The sequence below is a fragment of the Stegastes partitus genome, unplaced genomic scaffold (assembly GCF_000690725.1).
Source record: "Stegastes partitus isolate 25-593 unplaced genomic scaffold, Stegastes_partitus-1.0.2 Scaffold2557, whole genome shotgun sequence".
Lineage (NCBI taxonomy): Eukaryota > Metazoa > Chordata > Actinopteri > Pomacentridae > Stegastes > Stegastes partitus.
This window is the reverse complement of record NW_007580288.1, coordinates 9,248-19,133: the sequence shown is the minus strand read 5'-3', so window position 1 is coordinate 19,133 and position 9,886 is coordinate 9,248. Positions and strand designations below refer to the sequence as shown.

Below are 9,886 nucleotides of genomic sequence, written 5' to 3'. Positions count from 1 at the left end.
GCGATGGAGGCAGCAGTGGTGTTCACAGTGTCGCCGTCTGTGTTGCAGATGAGAACAATGTCTGATGAGACAGAACAGAGAATGTGTGACGAGGACTTCGGTTCGGACGAGGAGGGCGAGGAGGCCGACGTGGAGTCCTACCTGGAGGACAACAGCAGCGAGCTGATGGACCGACTCCGAGAGCTGGAGGTCAGGAAGCCGCACGAGCACACAAACGTTTCACAGCAGCGCCTTCAGTGTCCACTGTGACAATAAATACCACAATTACATTAGTGTTAAATGTGTTTTTTATTTCTTCTCCTTGCAGGCGGAGAATTCAGCTCTGATGTTGGCTAACGAGAGTCAGAGGGAAGCTTATGAGAGATGCTTGGATGAGGTGAGCTCATGTCAAAAAGTTAATCAAACTGTAGAAACGTGTGTAAATCAGAATCTGTTTTATTGCCAAGCAGGTTTTCATGTACGACGAGTTTGACTTGTTTTCATTCAGGCTTCTGCTTTAGTTGTTTCCTCACTGCATAGTATAATAATTATATTACAGCACGTTGTTGCATCATTTTAATAATATCCTGTGTGTGTGTGATGCACCATTATTTTGAAATCTGGCAGCTGTGTGCCTGTCTGGGCAGAATCTCACTTAACAAGTTATTTTCATAAAATAAAAACTTGTTATTCATGCAAAAGATAAACTATATTACCAAATTATGTCATTCTAACTTCAACATAAATGTTCGATAAAACACGTCTGCTCATTTTTTAAATTAATCAATTTAAGTGACTGAACACACAAATTCTAGCTTTACTATAATCATCATTGATATTTGATGTTAAATCACCAACCACCAGGGCCGATACTAGTTAATAAGTCAAACTAGCTAGTGCTAATGTAGCATAGCATTATTAGCTTAAGTCAGCTAGTTAGCATTTTAGACAGATGATGATGCATTTTTCCTGCTGGTTAGCTTCTATGTTACTATATTAGATGATAGTGAACATAATTTATCATAAATCGAGGCTACAGTTGTTTTAGTGCATAAAACTAATAAAGTGTCGTGAGTCGAATTAGCAGCAAGTGTAATCAAGAGATTGTTAGTCCTAAAAAGTCATAGAAATGCTTCCAGTGTGCAAGAATGTGTAAATTAATCACACGTAAATGTGCAAAATTACATATTACCTGATGTAAACAACCTGAAATGTGTAAAAATACGATCCTGTTTAAAAGCTGTAAAATGCTTTCTTCTGTTCTCAGGTGGCGAACCACGTGGTCCAGGCTCTGCTGAATCAGAAGGTAACGTGAAGCTTTCATCTGTGTGTTTGTAATTTTCTCAGGTAACATGATCGATTAAAGCACTTCTATGTATTTATCTGTGGACAGGATCTGAGGGAGGAGTGCATCAAGTTAAAGATGCTGGTGTTCGACCTGGAGAGACAGAACCGAGCGCTCTGTGAGCTTTTCCAGCAGAAGCTGCCGAACCACCCGACTGCTCACTACCAGGTGATTAGACAACAGCGTCAAAACAGATCATGTTATAATGTAAAAAGTTTGCCATAACGAGATAGTTTCATGTTGGTAAGACACACAGACGTACCACGTTAGAACAAGGAACTTTTCTTCTATAACGCTGTACAATTTATTTTCAAGATCTGAGTTTTTATTTGTCTCGTGCTCACATGCAGTGAAATGCACGATGGCTGCTCCACAAAGCTTTGCATTAACAATATGATATGTGAAAGAAAATCCTTCAAAACTCCAGAAAACAGTCATGATGTCATGAGTAGTGACGGGTGTAGGCTTGTGTTGTGTGCATGTTCACACTGATCCAGTTTAATGAGGTGCTATGAGGTGGATTTTACTTGCGATAACTTACATTGCAATAGTGTGAAATTATGTTTGAATGAGAAAACAGGGTGTGAGCAAGATTATGACTCACGTACTTGAATGTGCTCCGCTTCAGACCACAGACTGTATAGAAACATGGACGAACCCTTTGTGACGCCACTCAGGTTTTCTCAAGAGTAGTTTTGAAGGTATCGCTGTCTTGGCAGAGCTTGACTCCTCCTAACTCCCATCTAATCCAAAAATGAGCAAAGAGGTGGCGTTTAAGTGGACCTCTGGGCCATAGACGGCACCGACCTGTTGCTTAAAGTGGCCACGCCCTTTAAACAATTCAAACTAAAGACTAAAGTGCAGTTGTCATGAATGAGAAAATTAGCTGTAGAGATCCTTTTTTCTTATATACGAGGCTGTAAACATGTTTATTTCTGCTGTGAAGTCAGACATGTTAACATGGTGGTCTAAGGGGTTGACTCAGTTTTGAACTCAGCCTCAAGTGGTCATTTAGGGAACTGCAGTTTTCATTTAACTTGTTGTGAGATGGTGCTGGTATTTAGCCCCGTGGATGAGGTTGTGATAAGTAGGCATAAACAAAGACAGATTTTAAAATGCTTGGGGGCTGCATAGAAGGAAAAATTTGTTTCGTCATTGATCTCATCGCTGCATAGATACATGACTTTATCCCAATATCATACGTTGTGATCAATAAGAGCAGAATCTCACCACGTCTCAACTCAAGCATGAAGGAAAACTTGGTCAGATTGTGTATTTTATATATTTTTTTCTTAGTTAATTCTTTCTCTACATTATTACAAAATGATTTATCAAATTATAAAGTGAAATGTTTAATGTCACAACAAGATAAATATTAGATTTTTATAACATGATAAGTCTGTATGTTGTAACTACGACGGGCAACGTTAAGAAAAATATTTTTCCACAGACTTTGGGAATGAAGTCATAATATTACTAGAATAAAATTCAGATTCGTTTTATTGTTGTTGCAACGAGTACTATGAAAAGTAAAGTGCAGGCCTTTCAGTGCAAAAAACATATATAAAAACTTTGTAAATAACTATATAAAAGAAATACACATATTTTAAAAAACTCTATATAAAAAGATTAAAATAAACAATAAGCATGAGCACAGTGTTTATTGCACAGAGTGGATATTGGGCAAAGGTAGTGGCAGTTTTATATTTACAATATATTGCATGTATTGCAACAAGGAGGCGTTTATGGTCCTGACAGCAGTTGGATAAAAGCTGTTAGTCTGTTAGTTCTGGTTCTGATGGTCCTGTACCGTCTGCATAAGCTCGAACAGGAAGTGTCCCGGGTGGTAGGAGTCCTTCAGGATGGTGTCGGCTCTCCCATGATGGTCCTCCAGTGTGGGTGGAGGGCACCCAGTGATCTTCTCAGCCATTTTGGTGACCCTCTGGAGTTATTTTACGAGAAAAAAGTTGTAGTTTTACAAGAATAAAGTCGTAGCATTTAAACCAGTTGTTTTAGAAGAGGAGAGTTGTTCAATGGAAATCTAAGTCTGTGGAAAAATACTTCTCTTAATGTGACCCTAGTACTCTGTCGTAGTAAAAGCCTTGCATTAAAATAATTACTTCTAGTGGAATTTTACTAATCTGAAAGTACAGATCTGTGGATTTATGTCACCTGTGTAGCTGCCCCTGATCTCTGCTTCAGCTCATTAACTCACCTGAATCCGTGAGAGAACCGTGAGCAGTTGAGTTGCATTGTGGGTAATGTAGGTCACGACAAGAGAGAAACAAGGTTTATAAAGATATTTCTGGTTCTGCTGTGAGGCAGGTTTGTCCTTCTCAGGGAGGTAAAGGCACAGTGGCAGGTGGAGCTCATTTGAACTTCGGGGTAATTGACTCTATCTGTGTAAAATCTGAGTAAGCTGTAAGTACCGTGTCAGTGCAGAGCTCTGATTCTAAAGAAAACATGACGCTGCTAATTTATTTTTCATCTCAGCCTCATTCTTTCACTCAGTAATGGATCCCAGGCTTTTCACCTCTGCTGTACATTGTTCCAGCAGATGCCAGGACAATAACAGCTCCTGGTTGTCTGCGTATACAATAGCCCGCAGTGTATACAGTGTCCTTATAATTGCCTCATGAATCTCCCATTACAGGTCCAGGCGGGACCCCTCCCAGACTACAATGCACAGCTGCACAATGACTCGGCCAAACAGGTGGAGCCTGCACAGACTGAAGCACAAGCCAAGGTGAGCTTTACAGCAGCACGGCTTTATGTGGGGCTCAGGCTGCAGCAGTTTCAGGCCGATTCACCCCAGTTTCACCTCACCCAGCGATCAGAGGACAAATCTGGTCTGGGAGCTCAGTGGAGGAGTTTACAGATCCGTTTTGAAACCTCTCGGACTGCCGCTCACTGGGGCCGCCCTGATAATATCAGACATGTTTGGTACTTATGAGTTGAAATTAGGATGTGTGGACATTCATGTTAGCTACACATATTAAAACACATCCCCTCCAGTTCCTGCTATAGAATAAAGAACCAGCGTTAACTACATTTTCTCATCCAGACTCGTTTAGCCTTCTGCTTTAGTTTTGTTCTCACTGCAAAATATTATTAGCATTACAGCATGTTGTCGCACCATCGTTTTAATAGTATCCTGTACTGTGTGAAGTTATTTTCATAAATACAAACTTACTTATGCATAAGATTTACTTTATATTCAAATTATAATGTCGTTTTAACTTTTTTAACACACACAGAAATAAACCACCAATCACCAGGGCCGGTACCAGCTAAGAATTAAAACTAGCTATTACCAGCATAACATTATAAGCTTAACATAAAGTCAGCTAGTTAGCCTGTTAGACAGAAAATAATAGATTTTTACTGCTGGTTAGCTTTTATGTTACTATATTAGATGATAGTGAACATAATTTATCATAAATCTAACATTAACAAGACCCATGACGTCCCTACTTTTACACTCATATGTATTAAAAAATATATATAATATACAAAAATATGCATTTTATTATTAGACAATCCTCCACATGAATCTCAGGCTAATTGTAAACAAAAACACAGGCTTATTTTGTTCTGTGAGAATGTTAAATCACTTTAATCAAAACCATTTCTTTTGAGTTTGTCAGACCAGTGCAATGATTTTCATACTATTTAAAGAGTTGTGAGGTCATTCATCATCCAAGAAAAGACCTGAAATTTCTCCAGTTTAACCTATAAAGTGTGTTTATGATGCAACCTCATTTCACAATCCGTAGTCTGAGCTCGGCCTCACCAAACTGGAGGAACAATAGGACTGTATCAGAAGCTGTGAATGAACAATCTCCACTTGTGTGTGACGTCAGAGCTGCTCTGACATTTACTCTGTTTTCAACTATTGTGCTTTTAAAAATAACCTCGCTGCTAATCTCCCCCCATGCTCATTTCCTGCACGCACGCACTCCAAAGGTCTTGATGAACTGAATTGTTTGGCCCGACACCGAACAGTTTGCTGATGTTAATCTCCTTCTGTCCGCAGGGGAATGGCTACCGCACACAGCACGCCTCGCCAGGCCCTCGAGGCCCCGCCGCCTCCATGGAGGCCCTGTCGCCCTTCTTCAAGAAGAAAGCACACATCCTGGAGGTCCTGCGCAAGATGGAGGAGACGGACCCCCTCAAATTCCACCCGTCCACCACGAGCTTGTCTTTCTGCGACTACAGCCAGGTGCTCATGTCCACAGAGGCTGTTCTGGCCACCGCCGCCGACCCCCTCCCGCTCCAGTGCAAATCCCACCACACACACTGCCACTGCTCCTGCTCGGACGCCGACACGCACCAGCATGTGAACGGCGACGGGGCGGTGAAGTGTGAAGGAGGGAACACCTGCTGTTTACACTGCAAGAGGAGCCCGGACAGCCCTCCGAAGCCATGCAACCACGTCTGTAGTCCCTCAAAAGCCACCCAGAGCCATGTAGTTCCTGCAGCTGCTATGAGCGAATGTCACAGTAAGACCAGGACAGGAGAGTCTGTAGCCCCGTCGAAACAATGCAGCAAGAATGAAGCCCACCAGCAACCAGCAGGCGCCGCCGCCGCCGCCGCCGCCCACTCGTCAATCACAGAAACTGAGGTGATGGCAGCCGAGCAGGACAGCTCTGAGAGCCGTCTGATCGCTGCTGCCTCTGAGGAGCTCACTGGTTTCTGTGCCACCTCCCACCTGCCCGGTTCTGTGAGGGAGAATCAACCGATGCCCCACTGTGACATGGATTCAGGCGACGGCGTTCACAACGGCCTCGCTGCTCTGAACGACCCCTCAGCCGTTCCCGAGAAAGATAGCACCGACCAGGAGGCTTCGTCTGTGAGAGCCGGCGCCTCCGTCAGCCCCAGCCCCTCCTGCCTCAGCGACGTCAAAGCCGCAGCCATCAACTCGCCGTCCAAGCTGCTCAAGTTCCTGAAGATCCCCTCGATAGGCGAGAAGTCCCAGGCTTCGACCTCCGCCGTCCGTCTTAGCCCACAGCTCACCCGCAACTCCAGGATCCCCTGTCGCACCAACAACTACGAAGTCTACCACTCTCCTGTTCCCACCCGCAGAGCCACCACCACCGAGCGATGCAGGCAGCCTCCTCCTCCGCCTTCCAGGTCCGAGTCCTACCCAGCCACCCACTCTGCACCGACCTCCCCTCCGCAGCCTGAAGACGCCTGCTCACCGCCCGCAAAGGAAATAAGCTACAGCAGCCTTTCAGCGCCTAAAGCCAGTGCAGGCTCCAAGGTTGGGGCGTCCACGTCCTCACCCAAAGTTTCTCAGAGGATCCCTCATTATGAAAATGTCTGTGATATGTCCACAGCCTCCAGAGAGGAGGAACCAACCCAGGGTCACGAGAAAAGAACCACTCTTCCATCTCAAGTAAAGGCCAACGGCGGCGAGAGGAAGCTCGTTAAGTCGCTACCAGAGAGCGTCCTGCACCCGCCTCCTCAACGAAAGCAGTCGTCCTCGTCCACGTCAGAGTCCACGTCCGATGATGAGGAGGATTCAGACAGTCCGGTGTGGGTCAATCACCACAGTCTGCCCAACTCGTCCGCCCTCTGCAAAGTCCAGAGCAGAAGTAACTACTCGCGGACCAGAGAGAAGGAGGCGGACATGCCGAGCTCTGAGGTTGCCCATCCTCCACCGCCTCCTCCAGCCAGGAGGACCGACTCCTCGTCCATCCCCAAGAGGCCTACCGCTGGAGCAGCAGCAGCTGCAGCAGCAGCAGCAGCAGCAAGATCCCAGGCCGACTCCAGTCACCACGCTTTTAAAGACAGACTGGCAGCGCTGGGGAAGCTGAGGAGCTCTGAGGATTTACAGGTCGGACTCAGGCCTGTCGACACGGTGAATGAAGGCACATATGAAGAAGGAAGAAGCGGCACCGCGGAGAGGCCCGTGGAGATCCACAAAGAGGAGCAGAGACATTCAAAATACACAGACTCTTTGGATGGTAAACCGAAAGCTAGCGGTGGTGGTTTGAAGTATCCATCTCAGCTCTACGAACAGGCAGCAAAATCTTCTGGTTCAGCTGTGGTTAAACAAGAACTTTGTGTGACCAAAGCAGAAGGACCCAAGAGCAAAATAGGTTTGCCGTCCCCCAACGCAGATGCTCCGCAGGTACTACGCAACAACATCAAGTGTCCAGGATCCCTGAACCTGGGCTACAACGTCAAACCCGGTGTTGGTCCTCACAGTAGCAGCAGCCCCAACAAAATCCCACCAAAGTCACCGTCCAAACCTTGCCAGGGTCCGTCCGTCCACAGAGGGGGGAAGCCCTCAGAGGCCCCACGTTACTCGTCCAAATCAGAGGAGAGGACCAAGATCAGCGGGAAAGGGAAGAAGAACCCGATGTACGGAGACAGCCTCCCGCCGCCGCCTCCCAGACCGCCGACGTCCGAGGTGGAGAAGCAGCTGCAGCCAGTGTCCACCCCGCAGTCCGCCATCGAGCAGAAGGTGATGAAGGGCATCGAGGAGAATGTGCTGAAGCTGCAGGAGCAGGACCGAGGAGGGCAGGCTGGCGAAGTCAAGCAAAAGGCCTCCAACGGCATCGCGAGCTGGTTCGGCCTGAAGAAGAGCAAACTGCCGGCGCTGAGCCGCAAGACCGATGCCACCAAAGGGAAGGACGAGAAGAAAGAGTGGAAGATCAACATCCCCTCGGTGGGCAGGGACTCCGTGAAAATGGCCAGCAGGTGCAAAGAAGGCGTGGAGGGTCTGAACATCTCGACTCTGATGGAGAAGGCTGAAGGTTTAAGGAGGGCCCTGGAGGAGGAGAGGGCCTACGTGGAGAGGTCGGGCAGGGGTCACTCCTGCGAGGTGGTGATGGACCAAGCTCAGGGACAACTGGCAGTCATGTACAGGGGAGCACGATCCGACAACTTCATGCAGCAGCTGCTAAACAGGTGAGAAACGCTGGTTCATAACAGATTGTAGCTTTTGTAGGCACAGTTGAACATTTTGGGAAAGATTTGTTTCTTGCGAGGGCTGCAAGGTGGCTCAGTGGAGCGTGGGTTCTCTCCGGGTTCTCCGGCTTCCTCCCACAGTCCAGAAACATGTTGAGGTTAATTGGTGATTGTAAATTGTCTGTAGGTGTGAATGTGAGTGTGCTTGGTTGTCTGTCTCTACGTGTAGCCCTGTGATAGACTGGTTACCTGTCCAGGTGAACCTGCCTTCACCCTGAGTCAGCTGGGATAGACTCCAGCCCCCCATGACCCTAGTGAGGATTAAGGTGTAGAGATGATGGATGGATGGATGTTTCTTGCAAAGATGTAAAACACTTTTTTTACAGAAGCAACAGAAATTACAGATGTTGGTTTCACCTCAGAAATCACACTTATGGAAAAGGTCAAGAAGCATTTTCATGCAACGCTGTGCTCCTCCAGACTTGCAAAAAGACATAAATTAAGTCTAAACGATTTAGGGAAAACACATAATTCCATTATTTTTGACAGTTTGCGATATAATTCAAGCTTCACTGCAACAGATTACAAACGTGATGACTGTCTAACATGAAAGACGTCATCAATTAATAAAGCGTTTGATGCAGCGGTTTAGATCCTGGATCAAATCCTAATTTGCCGGCTGTGTGATTTGTAAATTGCATTGTTTTAAACAGCATTTTTGTTTTGAAATTGAATAATTCTTCCCTCCTGATATACGTGCGCTTCTTGATTTTCTGATAAACGTTGCTACAAACATCTTTCAAAACAGAGATGGTGTAAATAAGACAGTTTCTATGTTGTGGGGAGGTTTATCACGTCACATTAGTAAACAAAAATACATCATTTTCTACTGCGTTTGTCTGGCCAAAAGAACAATAGTTTTAATAAAGGGGACAAGTCATAACCTAACCAGCTGTTTTTGTCTTAATATTTTTATCTTTTAACCAAAATCCTACAAAATGCTTCACATAGAGCATGTGAGCTGATCAGAACTGAACTATTTTATTTTGTACTTTCAGTGTTCTCTCTAATAAATGATCCAATCTGCCTGCTCGTGACAGTCACTGAGGCTGCAAGAGCAAAACAAGCTTGTAAACCGGTCAGTGATGCAGCTTGTGACAAACAGAATCTTCTTCTTTTGTATGGTGAAACTTTTCCACTCCAGCAGTGACTAATCCTCCTCCGAGTATCACATGCACGCTGCTCCTCAAGTAAAACTTCTTTAAAGCCTGAATAAAAAACCTGAAGAAGCTCAGCTGGCGTTGCCCTCGAAGGTGTCAACGAACCGGCCGACTTAGACATAATAACAGCTGGAGGAGATCAGAACACTGTTACTTAAAGGTACTTAATGAAACCCTATCTGTAGACCTCAAGGAGCCAGAAAACAAAACCCAGAAAAAATAGAAAATAGTCTTAGAAGATATGAGCAAGTGTTATCTTGTTAAAGTCACTTGTCCAAGTGACAGAAAACCAATGAGCAGCTACATGAAGCCGGCAAAGGAGACTCTAGATGAGAAAACTGATACCACAATTAACTGTACTGTAAACAGGAAGACAGCTAGTAGCTAGTTAGCTTAGCATCAAATCTAGAAGTAAATCATCCAG

At 45.3% G+C, this 9,886-nt stretch overlaps 1 protein-coding gene across 1 annotated transcript in view; it reads left to right on the top strand.

Annotated features, from left to right (window-relative positions):
- nckap5l (NCK-associated protein 5-like) overlaps positions 1 to 9,886 on the top strand; it is a 38,524-nt gene that overhangs the window by 19,791 nt on the left and 8,847 nt on the right. The window contains exons 3-8 of the mRNA XM_008305593.1: positions 49 to 189; positions 308 to 376; positions 1,247 to 1,285; positions 1,373 to 1,492; positions 3,978 to 4,070; positions 5,361 to 8,242. Of these exons, the coding sequence (XP_008303815.1) occupies positions 49 to 189; positions 308 to 376; positions 1,247 to 1,285; positions 1,373 to 1,492; positions 3,978 to 4,070; positions 5,361 to 8,242 (3,344 nt within the window). The remainder of the gene's footprint in view (positions 1 to 48; positions 190 to 307; positions 377 to 1,246; positions 1,286 to 1,372; positions 1,493 to 3,977; positions 4,071 to 5,360; positions 8,243 to 9,886) is intronic.